This window comes from Trichechus manatus, unplaced genomic scaffold (genome assembly GCF_000243295.1).
Source record: "Trichechus manatus latirostris isolate Lorelei unplaced genomic scaffold, TriManLat1.0 scaffold00092, whole genome shotgun sequence".
NCBI lineage: Eukaryota > Metazoa > Chordata > Mammalia > Sirenia > Trichechidae > Trichechus > Trichechus manatus.
Window position 1 is genome coordinate 11134800 of NW_004444028.1, and position 22963 is coordinate 11157762.

The 22963-nt window shown below is 39.1% G+C and overlaps 1 protein-coding gene across 2 annotated transcripts in view; it reads right to left on the bottom strand.

Moving 5' to 3' along the window:
* The window catches only part of ACTL6A (actin like 6A), a 32267-nt gene that overhangs the window by 945 nt on the left and 8359 nt on the right, over positions 1 to 22963 (bottom strand). For both annotated transcript variants that reach the window (XM_023736842.1, XM_004382323.2), the window contains exons 2-13: positions 21914 to 21990; positions 21596 to 21770; positions 16425 to 16525; positions 16048 to 16145; positions 9042 to 9136; positions 8623 to 8729; positions 8435 to 8524; positions 6979 to 7040; positions 6503 to 6617; positions 6265 to 6345; positions 3126 to 3221; positions 983 to 1069 (exon numbers count right to left, since the gene is read on the bottom strand). In XM_023736842.1, coding sequence (XP_023592610.1) covers positions 983 to 1069; positions 3126 to 3221; positions 6265 to 6345; positions 6503 to 6617; positions 6979 to 7040; positions 8435 to 8524; positions 8623 to 8729; positions 9042 to 9136; positions 16048 to 16145; positions 16425 to 16525; positions 21596 to 21746 — 1083 coding nt within the window. In that variant the 5' untranslated portion in view covers positions 21747 to 21770; positions 21914 to 21990. The remainder of the gene's footprint in view (positions 1 to 982; positions 1070 to 3125; positions 3222 to 6264; positions 6346 to 6502; positions 6618 to 6978; positions 7041 to 8434; positions 8525 to 8622; positions 8730 to 9041; positions 9137 to 16047; positions 16146 to 16424; positions 16526 to 21595; positions 21771 to 21913; positions 21991 to 22963) is intronic.

Genomic DNA, 22963 nt, shown 5'->3' on the forward strand with positions numbered 1-22963 from the left:
CGAAGAAGGAAGGAGCCTGGACCACACTCGTAACAGGACATGTAAACAGGAGACGAACCACTGTGATTAACCTTCTATTCACGTGGATTCACATATGGAATCCAGTTTTGATCTCTATTAGGAGATGAAAATAGAACACAGACAAGAAATACATAAATGGACAGCAAATAAAACCAAGGAAAAAAGTTACAAACATTTAATAGCCTAAAAATATTTAACCCAAGTACTTGGTGACATTTACTTTGGCTGCTCTGGGAGGAAACGGGAAATGGGTCTGAGTGCAGGTAAGTACAAGGACTTTCCCCCGATCTAAGGCAGGCTCCACTGTCAGCGGCAGGTAAGACCCATCACCATTACTTCTTCATTTGCCCCAAGAACCAATTCCTGACTTCCTCTACCTCACCAACAAGCCAGGGAGCAACCAGAACCCGAGAAAGAATGATTTAATTTTAAACATACTGCAGACAAGTCCTAACCAGTGCCAATGAGGGTTTTACTGAGAGGCTTGAATAAGTTAACAGCTTTCCACCTCGGTTTGAGAGGAGACATTGAAATCTGGCTAGCAAATACCCACCAATAAGGCCATAAGGCAATTTGTTATATTGTTGTTGTCAGACGCCGTTGAGTGGATTTTGACTCCTAGTGACCCCATGTGACAGACTAGAACTGCCCCATATGGTTTTCTAGGCTGTAATCTTTATGAGAGCAGATCATCAGGTCTTTCTCCCAAGGAGCCACTGGGTGGGTTCAAACCACCCACCTTTCAGATAGCAGCCAAGCGCTTAACCATTGCGCCACCGAGGCTCCTTTTTGTTACATTAGACCATGTAAAACTGGTATTCTTACTAGGTCCTCCACTCGTGATAGTTATGAAATGCAAAGATAAATGATATGCAGAAATTATTTTTAGGGGTGCATTTAAGTAAGTTAAACCATTCGGTAAGAATCTTAAACTGCTTTCCACAGTAGCTTATCTACTAACCAAAGAAGCTAGAATGGAGCCACCAATCCAGGAACTAAACCTCCGTTCCACTGTTGTATTATTTGCAATCAGTTTCAAACGCATGCTCTAAAGCAGAGAAGGAAGAGAAAGCATTATTAGTACAATCAAATCAAATAGGTGACTCAATTTAGGAAATTCAGTTTTGGTGAAGACTAGGCTAGTAGTAGGCATAGGTTAGAACTCCTAGAAAAAAAGTTTTAAAGTACTTTAATTATAGCTTGTAATGTGTAATATGTAGTAAGGTAATTATTAACAAACTTTTAGGAAACTGCATACTAAAAAGTAGGGTATTCACAATTTATATCCTGTAATAGCAAACATGTACCTAATGCATGTACATAACACTGCTGTAAGTCAGATACTCTGCTAAATGCTTTACACATGATTTCACTTCAACCCTTGGAAACAGAATTATCATCCTCCCTTTCTGTAGTCCTCCCCAACCTTTTAAGCGTCTTTTTTTCCTAGGCCTTCATGTTACCCTAATCCCTCCTCTCTGGAGCTACCTTCTCCCCCTTCCCCATCCCCCACCTTTCCAAATCAAAACTCAGTCTAGATGTCAGATCTCAGGGAAGTGTTTGTTCATGCCGCTTTCCCTCCAAATTAATGTGTCTGTTTTAAACTCACACTCTTTTGATAAACACTGTATTATGACTCAGTACTATCCTGTCTCACTTCCTATATGGAGATGTTTTCTTCTATCTAGGACTCTTCCTGGCAGGACAGCTCTTACGTTGTTGACACCTTCCAATTGCTATAAATAAACACAAGGTTTGAGTCTCGTTCAGTGAAATAAATGGGGGCGGGGGGACAGAATATGCTGTGTGGGCAGGCGGGGATGCTGGGGGCAGGAGGGGTGAATATGGGTTCTTATAGATGAGTAACTGGTAGATATCTATTACAACGGAATTTTGTAATTTCATTGTTTTTTAATTGCCTCCTAAGGGACAAGGATAGCATCAAATGGTCCTGACCAGTACCTTGGACAGCCTAGGTCTGCATTCATTATTCAGAGCCTCTCGGTGAAATCTAATATTAGTACTGTAATTCAGGTATGCGCTGGATCAGATTATAGCTCCAAAAATGGAGTAAATATAAGGCAGTTGTCAATCTTATGCCTATATCAATATTTAAAATACTACTTTTAATTATTATAAAAGTTCGCTACTAAATGTGACATACATAAAACATTCCTCTATATGGGAAGCCAAAAGACAAATAGACAAATTGTATAGATACTGTTAGGGTCTATGTAAACCCCTAAGTTTTGTTTTTTTTTCCTAAACTTAATGTTTAGTGCAGAACACCTTATAAATAACCACCATAGTTTAAAATGTACTGATTATGACTGCTACTCTGTTATTGGTGTACCACATAGATTACCTTCTCCCCCCAAACCAGGTTATCCTTTTAGATTAGACGGTATCAGCTGCACCCAGTCAGTGATATTTTTAAAACAAATCTATAAGCTCATCAGTCCTCTGCCAAATTTTATTAAGTTTGCTACTATCTTTGGATAAAATCCAAACTGCTCCTTAATCAGACATGACCGGGTATCCAGGCATCTTTCCAGCCATATCACTCTCCCTGCTTCCCCAGCACAAACTGTATGTCAGCTGCTCTGAGTTCTTGAAACACATCTTCTTCCCTTCATACTTTTGCACATGCTATTCCTTCCGCATGGATGTCCCTTCATAAGTCACCAACCAGTTGAACTCCTTTTCATTCTTTCCAACAGCTTCTTCTTGAAGCTTTCCCGATACTCCCAGGGAGCTACGTGCTTGCTTCTCAGTGTTCCCAAGGGCACCCAGTTCAACATGAAGTCCTGAAGTACTTAGCACATCAGAGTCATTATTGTTTGCATGTCTAAATATTCTAGGAGACTGATCCCTGGTGGGTGGGGACTTTACGGATAGAATCACTGGATGAGATTGATCCAGTGCAAGAGTACCCAATGGATATCTAGGAAAAGTTTGATAAATAAGGGATATAAACTTTAATACTATACCAAGCATACACCAAATACCAATCTACTGAAAAAGTAACCCTTATCTGTGAAATTACACCATCAGAGAGGGTACGTATGACAGAAGAATACTACTGAGTAACAAACAGAACTTACGGGGGGCGTTTTCTGAGAGAGCTCTCTGTTCAACCTGTCAGTAAAGCTCTGTATTAGCGTGTTTCCTCCTGCCACTATCACACTGCCATAGAGACCCTGGGATAAAAAGCAAGAAAGATAAATTAGTTCCAAATCTTTCCAACAGTTTTAAATACAAACAAAAATAAACCCAAATCCTCCACATTAATTTTCCCCTTTCTTCCTTTTTAAAAAGTTTTACTTCTCTATAGACAGAGTAGTTCTCAATCCTGGTTGCATATTAGACTAATCTGGGGAGCTTCTGGGGCTCTGATGGCACAGTGGTTAAGAGCTACAGCTGCTAACCAAAAGGTCGGCAGTTCAAATCCACCAGCCGCTCCTTGGAAACCCTACGAGGCAGTTCTACCCGGTAGAACTGGGATCGATTTGATGGCAAAGGGTTTAGTTTTGGTTTTGGGGGAGCTTTTAAAACACTAACACCTAAGTCTAATTACATACAAATCTCTGGGGTGGGGTCTGATAAAGTTTGTCTGTTTGTTTAAAGCTCTCCAGATGACTCTAATGTGCACTAAGGTTTAAGAACCACTAACTTAATTATTCTAAAATCCAATCAATTCGTTGGCAGATGGCTGCCAATATTTATTTAATTAGTTAAAAGTACATTTTATAATGACTTCATCTTCAAGGGCTCATCTAGAAGTTATAATATTTTAAATTAGAGATTATTTTATGATTATGATGGATAATGACATAACTTCTACTCTGAAAATATTCCAGCCAAAATGATAACTACCTTGCTCTCTTTGCATCAGAACCACATGGGGAGCTTTTTCAAAATACATATTCTGTGGCCTCCCCAAATAAATTCCTATTTATAAGGAGTATATTTCCTTCTAACTTGCATGTATGCATCAGAATGTTAAATGTCAGTCTGCTTTTTTGGTAGCTAAGTTTATATTATTTAAAAAACTTACTCCAAATGTCTGAGTCATCTAAATTGTGAAAGAGAAAAATTGGAATATAAAAGCATCTCCTTTACAACCAACATTCGTTAAAAGGAGAAACCTCACTAATAACAGAAAAGTTATCACTTCTTTATAGTAAGTATAATTCAGTACAATTGCCTACACCAAAAAGTGGCTTTGGGTTTGCACTAAAAATACCCTTATTCTCCCAGAAGCGGCATATGCCTGCCAGGTGACTGGCTGAAATAAAGAATGCTGTCTGTAGCCACCTAAAAGCCTTTTTGAACAATATGATTTTTTATACCCTTAACTGTTAGCATCATGCTGTAAGTAAACGAATTCAAATTAAAGAAAAACCAAGGCGGCATGTGGGCTACAGGCTGAATCTAAAATTTAAGTAAGAAATAGTCTAATAATGAGTAATATATAATATGGAGTTGAAGTATTTAAAACTTGACAAAGCACAAGAAATAGGAAGGTAAGATCATTTACAATAAATTCCATGTAAAAGTGGAAATAAAATTATCCTACATATAAGAAAAATCACCAATAATATATATTTTTGTTTGTCACATTTTAGGAACTCTCTAGACCAGCACTGTCCAACAGAATTTTCTGTGATAAAGAAAATGTTCTGTACCTGCGCTATCCAATACATTGATAACATGGCTAGTGCAACTGAAGAAATGAATTTTTAAATTTTGTTGTTTTACTTAATTTAAATAGCCCCACGTGACTAGTGGCTACCACACTGGACAGCACAGGTTTAGAGTTTTGCCTTTTTCCTTTTCTAGTACTTTAAAAAATTTTTTTTTATTTTACTATATTTTTGGTGAAAGTATACCCAGCAAAACAGGTTCCCACTCAACAATTTCTACACGTATTGTTCAGTGACATCACTTACACTCTTCACATTGTGTCAACTTTCTCATTATTTCCTTCCTAGGTTTTCCAGTCCCAGTAACTCAGTCTCACTGCCCCTCAATGTTCCCATCCATGCTTCAGAGTAATTGTTGACCATTTGGTCTCATGTAGATAATTTTTTTAAAAGAGCGCAGCACTCAAGGGTGACATCCTTTACTTTTTGAGCTAACCTGCTATTTAGTTAAAAGGTGACTTCAGGGGATAGTTTCGGTTCAAGGTTTGAAGAGTATCTCAGGGCAACAATCTCAGGAATTCCTCCAGTCTCAATGGGTCCAGCAAGTCTGAATTTTTTTTGATAATCTGGGTTCTGTTCCACATTTTTATCCCTTTCTATCAGGATCCATCTATTTTCACCCATCTATTTTGATCTGAACATTCAGTAGTGTTAGCCGGGCACCATCTAGTTCTTCTGGTCTCTAAGGCAGAGGAGGCCATGGCTCATGCAGACAATCACTCCTGTAGATAGGTTCCTTCTCTGATTCTTGAGTTTCCTTCTTTGTCTTTTGCTCCAGATGAACAGAGACCAATAGTTGTATCTCAGATGACTACTTACAAGTTTTTACAGCACCAGACACTACTCACCACACGAGGATGTACAACATAAACTTTATGAACTATATTATGCCAGTCGACCAAGTTGTCCCACGAGACTATGACCCTAAGTTTTCAAAGCAAGAAAACTAGTACCGTGAAGTGGTTGGTTACGTCTATGAAGAATGAGCGTCCGTAGCCCCTATGGATGCGTGCGCGCACGTGCAAGCACGCGCACATTTGTGTAGATATACGTATAATATATATAACATTTTTGAGGGGTGGCGGTGGTGGTTGTCGCGAGATTATATATAACACAGTATTTACCACTACGTTGTTCTTCTTGTGTACTACTTAGTGGCATCAGTCAAGCTGTACACTTTACCTACACTGGGGACTACCTCGCCCATCACCATGAACAAAAAATGACTACGCTCTAGAGAATGATCCCCCTCTTCACTCCCTCTACCCGTGGTAACCACCAATGAACACTGGTCTCTGTATACTATATTCTTGTCATTTCATAAAACTGAGATCATATAATATTTGTCCTTTTGTGACTGACTTATTTTGCTCAGCATAATGTCCTCCAAGTTCATCCACGTTGAAAGATGTTTCAGGAACTCATTTTTATTGAGTCTAGTACTTTATGGCTGTCTAGTACTTCATCATATTCTGTTATAAAATGGCCCTCAAACCCAACAGCCAAAGTTGTCAACATAACAAAGACTGGCACTTACTGGTCTGATATCAATATCACACATTCCCACGCTTGTCGTGACAACATGACTGACTCCCAGCATTGTATTTCCTGATAACCCCTACAACAAAATCAAACGAGTAGTGAGTGACACGTAAGAACCTCATACAAAAAAGCTTATCCAAAAAAATGTGCTCTGTCTCACTTGGGTTTATAATTACGTAAGATCTTTACATATACAGGAAAAGCCAGGCTGATTAAGAACTAAGCTTTCATACCTTTACATTGGAAGGATCAAATAATCCTTCAGGAATCTTTAGCCTTTCTGCACCAAAATCACAGTTGTAGCCATTGGGGAATTCGTAATGAACTGTCGGCATCTGTGCAGCTACTCTGAAAACATATTAAATATAAAATAAAGGACAAAAAGAGTCCTCTTCAAACTTATAGATTACTAAGAAATCATCAACTTGGAAGAAATCAGAGTGAGAATATTTTATTTTAAAACATTATTCAATATCTTAGCATAACTTTATACCTTTAAGCCAGTTAAGCACATACTACAATTCTGGGTTTTGCTTTGTGCTGGCTAAATAAATGAGTCCTTTCTGTCCCCTTCCAAAATCAAAAACATATCTTTTAACATAAATGAAAAAACAAGCTCATTTATCAAGCATATAGTTTTTTAAAAGATTAGTATGAAGGTTTTAATGTGCTATTATTAAAGCCTTTCAGACAAAACAGGAAAACATACTGTTCATCGTAAGTTGAATCTGATACTTGAAGTACTGAAGCTTGAAAATCCTGGATAACACACTAGAAAAAAAAAAAAAAAAAAGAAAAAAGTTACTGAGATTTGTCTTTGTAATCTATACTTCTGTAAAACTATATTTACAATACCTTTCTGAATGAAACTGGACCAAGTTTCTGGATGGGTAAGTCATTTTCGGGGTATAAATCTACCCAGCAAGGACTCAATGCTCTTGAGTATCTATAAACTCAATTCTGAATACCTGTGTTAGACACTAAGCTGTATAACATTTAAATTATAACAGCTATGGAAAATAACAAGATAAAAACAACTGGGAACCCTTGTACCACAGTCCTGCAAAACAAAACCAGTTTCAGAACACTGTATTTCCTAAGCTTAGACTTAGAAACAGGATTTCATTTCCTGAATATACACACATACATATCTACATGTCAAACCATATTATTTTTGCTGTGAAATATGCATTTAACTCATAGGCTGCTAAGGAAAAATCTTGTCTAATACCTAGGCAAAATTATTAATCATCCTTACAATTTTGCCTGTACTAATGCCCACGAAAATTTTATTCGTTTAGGTGCAAAAAAACTGTCAAATAGGATATATCCCTGCCATAATAAATTATGGCTTTTATATCCTTTCACTATTAGAAACTATTGTATATCTGGTGTGTGAGGGTGTTTTACTAACCTCTTCCCAACAGTAAATCATATGTTCGCAGATGGAGTTCAGTAAAGAGACTCTTCTTGCTATGAACATGCATTTTTTTATATGGCTGACTGATGGTAGGAAAAAGAGCACACTCGAGCCATACTAGCAGGTCTCTGTAGGGAGCACAACCATGTTCTTAGCCAAAAAATGTAAACGTTATTATTGTTGTTAGGTGCCATCAAGTCGGTTCTGACTCACCGCAACCCCATGAACAAGAGAACAAAACACTGCCTGGTCCTGCGCCATCTTCACAATTGTTATGTTTGAGCCCACTGTTGCAGTCAATCCACCTCATTGAAGGTCTTCCTCTTTATCGCTGATCCTCTATTTCACCAAGCATGATGTCCTTCTCCAGGGACTGGTCCCTCCTGATAACATGTCCAAAGTACGTGAGATGAAGTCTCACCATCCTCGCTTCTAAGGAGCATTCTGGCTGTACTTCTTCCAAGACAGATTTGTTCATTCTTCTGGCAGTCCATGGTATATTCAATATTCTTCACCAACACAATTCAAATGCATCAGTTCTTCTTTGGTCTTCTTTATTCATTGTCCAGCTTTTGCATGCATATGAGGCGAATGAAAATACCATGGCTTGGATCAGGCACACTTTAGTCCTCAAAGTGACTCAAATGTTATTCTAGACTAGCATAATGCTTGTTTCTATCCCAAACCAAAATTCCTTCCAGGTCTCGCCTTTAACATGCTTTTGAAGAGAATAAGGGTTACTTACATTACACATGTAATTGTGCCAAGACCTCGTAACCTGTGGCAACTTCTCTTTTCTTTTCCAGTTTGCTGGAGATCCTTCACGGACAGCTTCCTAAGGTTACAAGAGCATGTGCTAGGTTAATAAAGTTCACATCACGAGGGTGGGGAGTTGGAGATAAATTCCACAAAGAAAATTCAACCATGACTTACTTTTGATGCAATCATATATGGAGGAATCAATTCTATATTCATTTCTTGGAAGAGTTCTCTGCACTGCATAGTAATAAAGTCCCCAGCAAGAGGGGATTTCACAATGCCTATGAAACAGATTAAACAGGGTAAGAGAGCATTAAGTCCAAACTCCTTAGGCTAACTTTCCTGTGTGTGTTTACATATGAGAAAATTTTTTCAAGCAGAATCAACTAAGCTATCCTTTAAAGCATGAGTAAGGCCATACTTCTCAGCATAAATCAGTTTTAGATATATATTATAAACTATTTAAAAATACTCTTAAAGACATTATTTGCCAATTGCTGTGCTTCGATAATCTAATTCAATGTTTTATTTCATTATCTGTGTCCTCATGACATCTAAAATCATCTCAGTGTGACCTGGTTAAATACATTTACCTTGCTGAAGGACATAGCCATCATGGACTGGAATTGCAGTGGTGTGAGTGGCTCCACTGTCCAAAATCAGCCCAGTAGAACGACCATTAGCAAATCTAGTTTAAAGTACTAAGGAAAAGAAAGTATAAAGGCTCCTAAAATAATGTTTATTGTAAAGAACAGGCTCTTACCGTAATTATAATTAGCCATTTAAAAAAAAATACATATGAATTATAGTTTAAAATGTATTAAAGTAAATCTAGGAATGAAAATTAGTATGAAATAATAATTCTGGTTTAAAAACAAATCACAAGAGGCAAAACTTCTGGCATGGTGTTGTGAGGAGCTCAGGGAAACCTTTCTCTCAGCGAGACATCTATTAAGCTGGTCAAAATTAGCACAGACGATCATTCAAAGTCTCTGGAGATTGATCAAAGGGCTTACAACAAAGTATAAGCATTTACTTAACAGAATCTATGGAAACTCAGTAAGCAAGGCCGTACCATCTGAGCTGGGAAGTACAACATTCTCCCATAGCTCTGCATTACAGAAAAGCTGTTTCAGAACCGTTTGGCAGCCAAGTGGTAGTTCCCATCTCTCCCAACTCAATGGAGTGAGAGAGCTATTCCAAGTGGATTCAGCAGTGACTGTGTGCAGATCCTATTTTCCACAGCTCTGCAGCAGAGGGCCTACACTGCGTGGGTGGGGACAGCCAGGCAGCAGCAGCCATTTCCCCACTCCAACTCAACTCCCACCCACAGGGAGGACCAGGGGAGTGGCTGGAGAAGGCTGAAGCACTATCTCCCCTGCCCCCACGCACACACCCATCCCACACTGCTCTGCATTCCAGGAGAGCTGCCCCAGAGGGCCCCAGATTTGGCAGGTTGACACTGGCAGATCTCATCCTCCCTGGCTCTGGGCTGTGGAAATCCATACAGGACAGGGGAGCAGCACAAGTTCTGCCCCCCGCCCCAGCTCCTGGTCAAAGGAGAATCCAGGGCAGCCGAGGAGAGCATCAGGAAAGTGTTGGTATCACAGAATGGGAGAAAATATTTACAAATCATGTATGTGATAAGGGCCAGTAGCCAGAATATATAAAGAACTCTCACAAGTCAATAATAAAAAGGTAAATAATCCAGTTACAAAATGGGTAAAAGATCAGAATAGACATTTCTCCAAAAATGCTCAACATCTTTAGTCATTAGGGAAACGCACATCAAACTACACTGAGATACTTCACGTCCGCTAGGACAGCTATAATCAGACAGACAGACAGACAGGTTGGCGAGGATAGGGAACAACTGGAACCCTCCTACGCCGCCAGTGGGAATATGAAATGGGGCAGCGCTCTGGAAAACAGTCTGGCAGTTCCTCAAAAAGTTAAACAGAGTTACCATATGACCCAGCGATTCCACTCCTAGGTATATATCCAGCAGAGTGAAAATACATGTTTACACAAAAACTTATACATGAATGTTCACAGCAGCATTATTCATAATAGCCAAAAATGAAACCAATCCAAATGTACACAAACAGGTCAATAAAATGTGGTATAGCCGTACAACAGAACATTATTCGGCAATAAGAAGAAATGAAGCGCTGACACGTGGACGACCACTGAAAATACTGCTCTATGTGAAAGAAGCCAAGTCGCGAAGAGCAAAGACTGTATTATTCCATCTGCAGGAAATGTCCAGAACAGGCAAATCTATACAGACAGAAGACAGACTACGGCTGCCTAAGACTGGGGACTGAGGGAAGGCGGATGGGTGTTTTAGGGGAGGGAGGGTGATACAAAATGTTCTAAAATTAGATTGTGGTGTTGGTTGCATAATTCTGTGAATATACCGAAAACCACTGAATTGTATATTTTAAATGCGTGAACTATGTGGTATATGAATTATATTCAATAAAGCTGTTTTAAAACTGATAAAAGATCATGAAATAAATCAGTAGACATAAAGAAGCTTCCACTGAACCACACTATAATTCCAGCAGATCTATAGAACTACTACAATTCTGAATCACTGATTAGAAAGATATTATTGTGAAGGTAGGATTTTGGAAATAATTTATAGTATTTAGAAAATCATTTCACAGATTCACAGTCCTAACAAAACTACCAAATATCACATCCACGTAGTTTCCTAGTTTACAAAGGGTTTCTCCTCCAAATAACTGCACAACAAAGACAGGTTAAGTTATTCTACTTTACAGGAGAAACTGACGTTTAGTGGTAGGACAACTCACTCGTTTGTCAAATGTACTGAGCATTTATTTACTCTGTGTCTGGCGCTAAGTCTGGTGCTTAGTAACACATCTGTTGCTACAAGGCAGGCAGGCAGGAGGCAGGCATGCACTAGCATTCCTCAAGCACAGAAGACACAGAACGGGAACAGGAACTGTCTCTGCTCTGAAGGATAGCCTACCTAATGATGGAGAGACCAGTAAAGCTACAAATAAAAAAGCTCCGGATGTCCTGAGGGGCATAAAGGAGAGACCACCTAACCTACTTCTAAGAAATCCAAGTTCAGTGAAAACCTGTGAGAGCCAGAACTGGATGAACTGCCTTGTTTTTCCGGGTCTCGCAAGGTGTCTGCCTTTGACAGGGAGCATAAAACGAGTCATTTTTCTTGGCTCGTTTTAGTGGAAAATATTTGAGTTTTCCTTCTCTGACAGGTTTCTGCCTTACCCAGGTTCCGGCTTTCACAGGTTTTACTGTCTGAGCTGGGGAAGGAGCAGGGGGAACAGTAAGGAGTACGTGGAAAGCGCAGGAGGCAGGAGAACTCGGTGAGGTCAGGGAAACTACCAGTAGTTCAGTACAACCTGAAAGCAGAACAAAACGAAGACTGCAGAAGCTGACCGTCAGAGCTGCAGTCTGGAGAACAGGGGAGAGGAAGAGCTGCAGTCAGCTCTGTGCCTAACACAGTGGCAGGGGGACAGAGGGAAGCAAGCGACCTGAGACACACCGGGGAAGAAGGAGAGCTAGATGTTGGTGACAGACTAAATCTGAAGGGTCAGAAAAAAAGATTTCTGGTCTGGACAACTGGGTGGAAAATGATGACATCATAAATTCCAGGTACACGAGAGGAGAAAGGATAAGTCTGAAGGGAGGAAAGATAAACTCAGGCTTGGATATATTGAGTTTGGATATACTGAGGTGCTTATACAGATAGCTGATTGAAAATTAGTAGGCAGCAGGATGAAGGCCCAAAGCTAACAAGAGAGATGTGGGATACAGATCCAGATTGAGAATCTGTCAGTGTATAACTGCTATCTGAAGCCAAGGAAAAGGACGAGTTAAATCAGCAAGAGTGTGTCAAGAGAGACGAAGGGGTTAAGGGCAGAAATCCAAGGAATGGGTAGGGATGATGAGAGGAAAGAGTTCTAAGAATAAATGACCAGAGAGGTAGGTTAGTTAGTTATTCTTCTTATTACTGGTACTTATCGACCTCTGGTCAACTACAGATACAGATACTAATTTTATCTTTTTCAGTACAAAGTGATACAGTAACACAGGCTAAAAATATCAGAAAGGATGGGTTGGAACTTCCAGAAATAGAAGTATTGTGATTGTGTGAACCCTTCTGTAAATAGCAATTATAAAATCTGGACAAATTATAAAAACTGTGCTCAAAAGCAGTGTCCAAAAGCAGTCAGAATCCAGAGAATTGCAACCGGAAAGGGTAAGAATTGTTTTCAGTATTCAGCTTTCTCACCTAGAAACGCTCCCCAACCCCCAGGGCTACGGCACTGGGGAGCAGTGGGGGAAACTGCACCTCCACCTCCTTGAGCTAACAGAGGAGTTCAGAGCTGGAAACCTTGGAAGCGAAAGAATCACCGAAAATCAAAACCAAACCAGCTGCTATCAAGTAGGTTTTATCAGAGGAGAAATGTGCTCCATAGGGCTTTCTAATGGCTGATTTTTTGGAAGTAGATCACCAGGCCTTTCTTCTGAGGCACCTCTGGGTAGACTCGAACCACCAACCTTTTGGTTAGCACTGAATGCATTAACTGTCTGCTCCACTCAAGGATTCCAAGAGAACCACAGAAGAGGTAAAACCCAAAATCTGAGTATAAAATCTACCCAAACCCCTGGCTGACCGCTAAACTATGCAAGTGTGGAACCTTCAGGGGACTGACCAAAAAGCAGAGAACAGAGAATAATCCAGAAAGACAAAGCTGCATCAGGTGAGTTCTGTGATTTTGCTACCTTTTTAACTGGATGCATTCTCCAACAGTGTACAGACCGAAGAGCAAAGAGATGAAGCCTTACTAGCTTGAGGACAGAGCCTGAGGCTGGCAGGTAAGAGAATCCAGCTATCTTCAATTAAGTCAGATAAAAGCATACCACTACTCTTCTCACTAGTACTTTTCATTTTGGAAAATACAGTTCATTTTTCATAAAAATGTTATTTGTATTAACATTAATGGGTCATGGGTCAATGTCTGTTATTTTTAAATGAGTTGATAAATGTTAAAAAAATTTCTTGGTTTTAATTATTAACATAGTAATATTGATAGATATAACCCACATAAACAAAAGCTCTCTAGGATCCTTTAAAATTTTTTTAAGTGTAATTTTTAACAGTGTCAAGGAGTCCGGAAGCCATGTTTGAAAACTCACAACCATTTTTCCGAACGTTTTTATAATAATGCTGAGATGTAATCTGCCGTATCATTGTCACTCTCCGATAAGTGTGCAGGGACTTCTCTAGAGGATATACGACATGCAACACCCACGAGACGGAGCGCAAAGGCAGGTGTAAGAGCCCACTGTCTTCTATCAAATCAGACATTGAAGAGATTTGAACAAATGTGAAACAATGCTACGCTTCTAATTTTTTGGTTTTGAAAAATGTTTCATTAAAATATATTTGTATTAATATATAATGAAATTAGCATTAATTTATTTAAAGCAACAATAAAGTATGTTTTTTAAATTTGTTTTGATTTCTAATGTGGTAAGTACTACCAGACGCAACTCACATACATATAAGCGAAAGCTCTTTGGGTGTAAATGGCCCTGAAACCAGAAAGGTGAGAACCTTTAGGCTAGAAGGACGTAGTAAAAGGACACCAATCTACAAAATCCAGAATATGGGAAATCCTACAAGATAAACAATCTACTTCACTTAACAAATAAACTGTAAGGGGGACAGCAAGGGAAGGGAATCTACTTAAAGAGATCTAAGAGACATAGCAAGGAGTCCTGGTGACGCAGTGGTTAAGCACTCGGCTGCTAAGTGAAAGGTCAACAGTTCGGACCCACCAGGTGTTCTTCGGGAGAAAGATGCGGCAGTCAGCTTCTATAAAGATTACAGCCTTGGAAACTCTACGGGGCAGTTCGACCCTATCCTAGGGTCACTATGAGTCGAAATCGACTCAGTGGCAACGGGTTTAGTTTTTGGAACAGAGATAGCAAACAAAAACAACGTATAAGACATATGTGGGTCCTGATGCAAATGTACCAAACTGTTTTTTAAAAATGCCCAATTTTGTGTACATATTCCCTTTTAAGGAAGCAGACAAACAGACCAATGATCAAATGTAGGACTCCATTTTCAAGTTGTAGACTTGGACTAGTTTTCTTACTTTATGGCTCAGTTTCCTGACAGGGTTATTATGAAAATTAAACGAAATCATGCATACAATGAGTATCTTAGTTCTGTCTCATCCCCTACTCAAAAACCTTCAATGGTTCTCTAAAGTTAAATTTTTTAAATCTTACACGCAAGGCCTCTACAGTCAAGTCTAAACCTATTTTTCCAACTCTCACTGAAGTCTAACATAAATCTTCAACTATAAACCAAGCCACTAGAACAAATACTTGTACTTTCCACCTCCACACTTTTGCTAAAGTCATCTCGAAGACACAGCACTATAGGCAAATGTTAGATAACAGTTATCACAGTGATTCGCAAACATATTAAAAACTTATTTGACTATTACAGTAATCCAGGGAGGTATACAGGATAGATGAGTAAAGTGAAGCTCAGGTTTTAGTACCTAATACAAGATCACAGTTTAAAAGCAATGCAACTGGAACTCCAAATACAGGACTCTTTCCCTACATCATACAACTAAATTCTATTTTCTTTATAAAGGTTTGTCATACTACTATATTCCATCCATGAACCACCATGATTATTTTCTAAACATTTCCAAGTAATCAAGTACTTCTTTGTGACTTTTGCCAATGTTAAAGACTATTTTATTTAAATCTTTGTTATTTAGCTTTCAACAAGAATATGGTAGTCCCCAACTTATGACATATTCGAGTTACGACTAACCACACTTATGACCATCCGTTTTTTTTTGTACATCTTATTGTTAGTAATACATCCTACATACAATGTTGCAGCGTGTAATTTGCTGATGTTATTATCATTCTCACGCCAACCCCCAAAGGCAAATAAAGATCAGATTTATAAAGATACTCATAATAAAAGGCAATAACAATGAAAACTAGAAAAAAAAACAACATATTCAACTTATGCCAGCACCAATTTACGACAGAGTCGTCAAAACGGAACCCCGCTGTAAGTCGGGGACTGCCTGTACTATGTTATAAATTCTTTGAGGTCACGGCATAGTATTTCCTTGTCTGTCCCCTAAAGTGCTTGCAGGTATCTGATGAATGAATCTTAAATGAATTTACAGCCAATTTCCAATTTTTTAAGGTACTGGAGGGGAGGGAGAAAACAGCAATCTTTGAACTCATTTAAGCCAACTGGTTTAAATACTGACCTCTGCCCACATTCTTCTTCCAAAAAAAAAACAAAAAACCCCCGTTAATAAGCAGAATTTGAGTGTTACTTTCTTATTTCTCTCTCAGATCTTCAGATACATCGATTCTAATAAGAAATTCTAAAAGATGGATAGCAAAAAAATTACATGAGAAGCAAAAACCATAATAAACCTCTGAATGACCAAGAATTGGCTCATGTCTTCTGCCAGGGTACCATATTTAGTAGAATCATATTTACTTCTAGAGAAAACTTCAGTGTTACTTTTTCAAGGATACGCTGTCAAAACTGCAGTTTTGCAAAGGAAGAATGCAGGGATGTTGTAGTGTTCAAACATTAATTCTGTCAGCTTCTCTCTCTTTGCTCTAGTGTTCCACTTGAGAAGAAGGAAAAAGAAATGCAAGTTATTTGTTTAAATATTAAAATGCTGATTTATTTCAAGATTAATTATAGCACTATATTAACAAAGATAAAACAATAAAAATTAGAATAAAATATGACGGCAAATAATCTTTTATAATGTTATTTCTTTAAATTTAAAATATGAATTTCTATGCCTCTTTAAAGAAAACAGAAACATTCTTCAAATGAGTAGAAACCTAAAGGAAAAAAAACACTACTTAGAGAAACTTGGAAAAGAAAGTCTTTGCCTCACCGGTGCTTCTGACATGAGAACAGGATGCAGGCTGGCTTCTGATTTGATGTGCATTTTGTAGGTATGATCCAAAATAGCCTGGAAACTGTCCCATTCTTCAACTAGAATATAAGATTAACAGCTTGAAAGCAATACTTAAAGATGAATACAGCATCTTTTGAGCAACTGTTTCTATGATTTAGCAGTTAATACTTCAACACTGAGAATCTACTTATTTTACAGACCTACTTCCTAACAACTAACTCTATATAGGTCACCTTTATTTTCTAGATATAGAACCTCTTTTTTGTCCCTCCAGCCCCAGCAGTATCACAACCCCTAGACCTGTCCCAAATATAATTAATGTATCTAACAGACCTGAAATAGCAAATATTCACAACAGTTACATGATATAGACCTGACTCTCAAAGCTCACAATTTGGAGAAAGAAGACTAAAAAACATTAAGTTTAAAAAACAAAAGGAATTTTGAGAGAATAAGTCTTCAATTGGACTTCTACCTAAACATGCCACTGAAGTGGCTCACACAAATCACTAACGACCTTCTAGGATGCAAATCCAGTGGATACTTCACATTGCTAACTTCACTTGACCGCTCTGACACTACCGACCACTCATGACTTCACAACATTGCTCTCACACAGCCCAAAGGAGAAACGCTGGCCTGTGTAACAGTTCCCCAGGCGTATCTGGAATTTTGCCGTCAGTGGACTTCACTGATAGCTTTACCTTCCACCTCCCCTTTTTAGTGTAAATCTCAATGTCACAGCTGAGAATAATGAGAACCACTGGACGAGTCTACGCTTCCAAACTTTTTATTCTCTCGGCCTTCTCCTAAATCCCTAACCGCTCCTTTTCATTCTCTTCTTCTCTATTGTTAAATACAGGACAAATTTTCATTAGGAACCTCATCCTCCACCCTCTTCTCATACTTCTTCTGGGTAACAGAACACAATTCCACATCTTAAAATCTTTCTTTTGTGATCTTTTACTCACCTGCTTACTGGATCACCACTAGATATCCCAAACACTCTAAACTCTGCTATCCTTAGAAAGAAAGGCCTCCTTGCAGAGTTAACCCTTGGCTGGCATCTGGGAACTGGTAAACAGTTCCCTACATTGATATAAAATGGTCCTAAGTGCCTGTACTACAACAAGGTTTACACTGAACACCCACTTTCCTTCTGGGAGTCTGGAATCTCGGTACATGCTAGACAAAGGGTACCTACATGCTCAGCCTCTAGTAAAAATCTTGGGTACTGAGTCTCTAATGAGTTTCCCTGGTAAATAACACACGTGTCGTTACAACTCATTACTGGAGGAATTACGTATATCCTATAACTGCACTGTGAAAACACTCTTGGAAGCTTGCACCTGGGTTTCCTCCAGACTTCACCCCATGCCCCTTTCCCATTGCCAATTTTGCTTTGTATCCCTTCAATGTGATCAATCTTTCAATGTAATGAGTCCTGTGAGTCCTAGTGAATAACCGAACCTGGGAGTGGTCCTGACACACCTGCCTTTGAAGATCTGAAAACCTGCTCCTCCCTCTGTTATTCCTAGCTCAGTGCATGGTACCTTCCATTCAGTCACACAAATCAGAAATCTAGGACACTCTCTCAACTCCTCTCTCTCTTTCACCCCTTCAGTGACTTAGTAACTTTTTGTTTCTTTCCTGGATAGCTCTAAAAGTCACCTCAGCATCCCCACCGTCAATGTCTTAGTTCTCACCTGGACTCTTGCCTCCTAACTGGTCTTCCTCTCCCTAGTATCTCCCTCCAATCTTGTCTACATATTGCTGTTAGAATATTCTTTCCAACAGGCAAATATGAGCACATCCCACCTCTGCTTAAACTCCTTCGGGGCTACCCTTCAGTTACCAGTTTAATAAACCCCTGTGATGGTCTACAAGCCCTTTTACGACTGTTCTCTTCTTAACCTTTCCAACCACTGGCCCTAATACACCCAGTGTTGCAACCATACTTCATTGTATGACATTACTAAACACCTATGTTTCTTTCACAGCTTCATCTCTAAATACATGCTGGCTCCTCTGCTTTACCCAGCCTGTCAGCCAGGCAAATTCTCACCCATTGATCAAATTCTGCACAAAAGAAAACTTAAACCAAATATATCCCCTGAAGACTTCTTAAAACCAAACAACAGTTTAGCTTAACTAGCAAAAAATGTCTGCCTTGAGCATTATGCTCTTTTAAGATCTATATGGGATCAAATTGACAATAGTAACTCAAAAGATTAGACAGGAACCTTAGGGGACAACGAGTCTATGTTAATGGGGGAGGAACAACTCAGAAAAGGAGGGTGAGAATGGTTGCACAACTTGAAGAATGTTATCAATGTCACTAAATGGAGCACGTAGACTGTTGAATTGGTGTATGCTTTGCTGTGTATATTCTCAACAACAAAATAGATTCAACATAAAAGTGATCTTTGTGAAAACCATCCCCAAATCACAATGACAGTTAAATACCTCTCCTCTCTAATCCCAGTGCATATTGAACACAGCTATATTACATTTGTCTGTCAGTTTGTTGTACTGTGGGGGCTTGTGCATTGCTGTGATGCTGGAAGCTATGCCACCAGTACTTCAAATACAAGCAGGGTCACCCACTGTGGGCAAGTTTCAGCAGAACTTCCAGACTAACACAGACTAGGAAGAAGGACCTGGCAGTCTACTTCTAAAAAAAAAATTAGCCATTGAAAACCTTATGAATAGCAGTGGAACACTGTCTGATATAGTGCCAGAAGATGAGCCCCTCAGGTTGGAAGGCACTCAAATTACGAAGAGCTGCCTCCTCAAAGTAGAGTCGACCTTAATGACGTGGATGCAGTCAAGCTTTCGAGACCTTTGTCGACTGACGTGGCACGACTCAAAATGAGAAGAAACAGTTGCAAACATCCATTAATAATAGAAACATGGAATGTACTAAGAATGAATCTAGGAAAATTGGGAATCATAAACATGAAACGGAACACATAAAGATCGATATCCAAGGCATTAGTGCGCTGAAATGGACTGGTATTGGCCATTCTGAATAGGACAACCATATGGTCTACTATGCCGGGAATGACAAATTGAGGAGGAATGGCGTTGCATTCATCAACAAAAAGAACATTTCAAGATCTATCCTGAAGTACAATGCTATCAGTGATAAGATAATATTCATACACCTACAAGGACAACCAGTTAATACGACTGTTATTGAAATTTATGCACCAACCACTAAGGCCAAAGGTGAAGAAACTGAAAAGTTTTACCAACTTCTGCGGTCTGAAATGGATCAAACAGGCAATCAAGATGCACTGACAATTACTGGTGATTGGAATGCGAGTTGGTCAATGTTCAACCATTTCAGGCAGTAACATACGATCAAGAACCCATGGTACTGAAGGAAGAACTCCAAGCTACACTGAAGTCATTGGCGAAAAACAAGTCTCCAGGAATAGACAGAATACCAACTGAGATGTTTCAACAAACGGATATAGCACTGAAGTGCTCACTCATCTATGCCAAGAAATCTGAAAGACAGCTACTTGGCCAACCAACTGGAAGAGATCCATATTTGTGCCCATTCCAAAGTAAGGTGATCCAAAAGAATGTGGAAATTATTGAACAATATCATTAATATCACATACAAGTAAAATTTTGCTGAAGATCATTCAAAACCAATTGCAGCAGAACATCAATAGGTAACTGCCAGAAATTCAGGCTGGATTCAGAAGAGAACCCAAAACAAGGGACATCACTGCTGATGTCAGATGGATTTCAGCTGAAAGCGGAGACTACCAGAAAGATGTTTACCTGTGTTTCACTGACTACGCAAAGGCATTCAACTATGTAGAGCATAACAAATTATGGATGACACTGCAAAGAACGGGAATTCCAGAACATTCAATTGTGCTCATGGGGAACCTGTAGGTAGATCAAGAGGCAGTTGTTCCAACAGAACAAGTAGATACTGCGTGATTTAAAGTCAGGGAAGGTGTGCATCACGGTTGTATGCTTTCACCATAATTATTCAATCTGTATGCTGAACAAATAATCCGAGAAGCCGGACTATATGAAAATGAATGCAGCATGAGGACTGGAGGAAGACTCATTAACAACCTGCCTTATGCAGATCACACAACCTTGCTTGCTGAAAGTGAAGAGGACTTGAAGCACTTACTGATGAATATCAAAGACCACAGCCTTCAGTATGGATTACACCTCAACGTAAAGAAAAAAATCCTCACAACTGGACCAATAAGCAACATCATGATCGATGGAGAAAAGATTGAAGTTGTCAAGGATTTCATTTTACCTGGAACCACAATCAACGGACATGAAAGCAACAATCAAAAAATCAAAGGACGTATTGCATTGGGCAAATCTGCTGCAAAAGACCTTTTTAAAGTGTTACAAAGCAAAAGCAAAGATGTCACTTTAAGGACTAAAGTCCGCCTGACCCAAGCCATGATGTATTCAATTGCCTCATATGCATGCGAAAGCTGGACAATGAATAAGGGAGACCAAAGCAGAATTGAGGCATTTGAGTTATGGTGTTGGCGAAGAATACTAAATATACCATGGACTGCCAGAAGCACAAACAAACCCATCTTGGAAGAAGTACAGCCAGAATGCTCATTAGAAGCAAGGATGGTGAGACTTCATCTCACATACTTTAGACATGTTATCAGGAGGGACCAGTTCCTGGAGAAGGACATCATGTTTGGTAGAGGGTCAGCAAAAAAGAGGAAGACCCTTAATGAGATGGACTGACACAGTGGCTGTAAGAATGGGCTCAAGCATAACAACCATGAGGATGGCTCAGGACTGGGCAGTGTTTTGTTCTGTTGCACACAGGGTCAGTATGAGTTGGAACCAACTCGATGGCACCAAACAACAACATATTATAGCACTTAGCTCACAGAGTACCATGTGTGTATGTATACATATATATTTCCCCTACCTGACTATGAATTTCTTAAAGGAAAGGACCATGTCTTATGTATCTTTGTATTCTCAGTGCCTGGCACATCAGTTTGTTTATGGAAGAAAAATAAAAAAATCTATCTGATGATGAACTTATAAGAAGCCACAGCTTTAAATCTAAAATGCATCATGCACACTCTGCATTTATAATCAAATTCATGGAAAAAATATCCTACCCATCCCATTTTTCAGTGGTGAAATAGTCTCCATGTTCTCCCTTGGGACACGCAGGGCATTGGTATCTATGTAGTAGGTGGGACCGCCTTGTTTGCCTTTATCACCATCTATTTCCATCAATGTGCTTCCATCATCTCTTTCTAACACCATACCAATAGCTGTGGGGAAATCCACCTGTAACAGTCAAAAACATCAAGGTTGACCCATTTTTATCAAGGAGTTATTTTCTTCCCCCAAAGACTGTTTTGAATCAGAATTTCTGTATAATTTAACTCCACACGAATTACCCTGACTTAACCAACTAACATCACACTTACCTTGGGGCAGTCCTCACCAGCATAACCAGCTCTCACAGTATAGGACCCAATGTCAAAAACAAGGGCTCCAACTTCATCTGAAAAGATGAAAATATAATTAACATTAATAACTTGCAAGTATCGTGTAAAAATTAAAGTACTTCATGTGCTTAAAATGACATAATGTATGTGAAAACTCCATAAAGATTAAAACCGGTATTACATTCCTAGTATTACTAGCTTGTACCAATTTGAAATACATCTCCAATTAAACATTTAATTAAAATAAAACAAGCTATACGTTGCCTATTGTAGAGGCTTAATCGGGAAACAGATGGTACACTTAAATGGGATAATCTGAGGAGAGTTTATTTAATAAAAGGACTATATAAGTATGGTATAGAAAAACTAGAAGGGACAGTGCAATACCCTAAAAAAAAGAAAGGGAAAAAAAAAAAAAAACCCACTGTCGTCAAGTTGATTCCAACTCATAGCAACCCTACAGGACAGAGTAGAAGTGCCCCATAGGGTTTCCAAGACTCTAAATCTTTACAGAAGCAGACTGCCATATCTTTCTCCTGTGGAGCGGCTGGTGGGTTTGAACTATCAACCTTTAGGTTAGCAGGCGAGTGCTTAACCACTGTGCCACCAGTACCTTAAGGCTAATAATAACAGAGATCTGTTACCATCCTTAGGAGAGGAAACCCTTAAACAGAACGTGGAGGGAAAGTTGTGTGGGGAGAGCTACCCGATAGAAGCTGTGACCCTCAGTTGAGGAATGCAGCCATCCATGGCTGACCCTGAGGGAAAATACCACATCTTTACTTTTTAACACTTTATAGAGAGGTAGAGGTCTTTTGCAGCAGATTTGCCCAATGCAGTATGTCTTTTCATTTCCTGACTGCTGCTTCCATAGGCGTTGATTGTGGATCCAAGTAAAATGAAATCCTTAACAAATTCAATATTTTCTGTTTATCATGATGCTACTTATTGATCCAGTAGTAAGGATTTTTTTTAAATGTTGAGGGGTAGTCCATACTGAAGACTGTAGTCTGATCTTCATCAGTAACT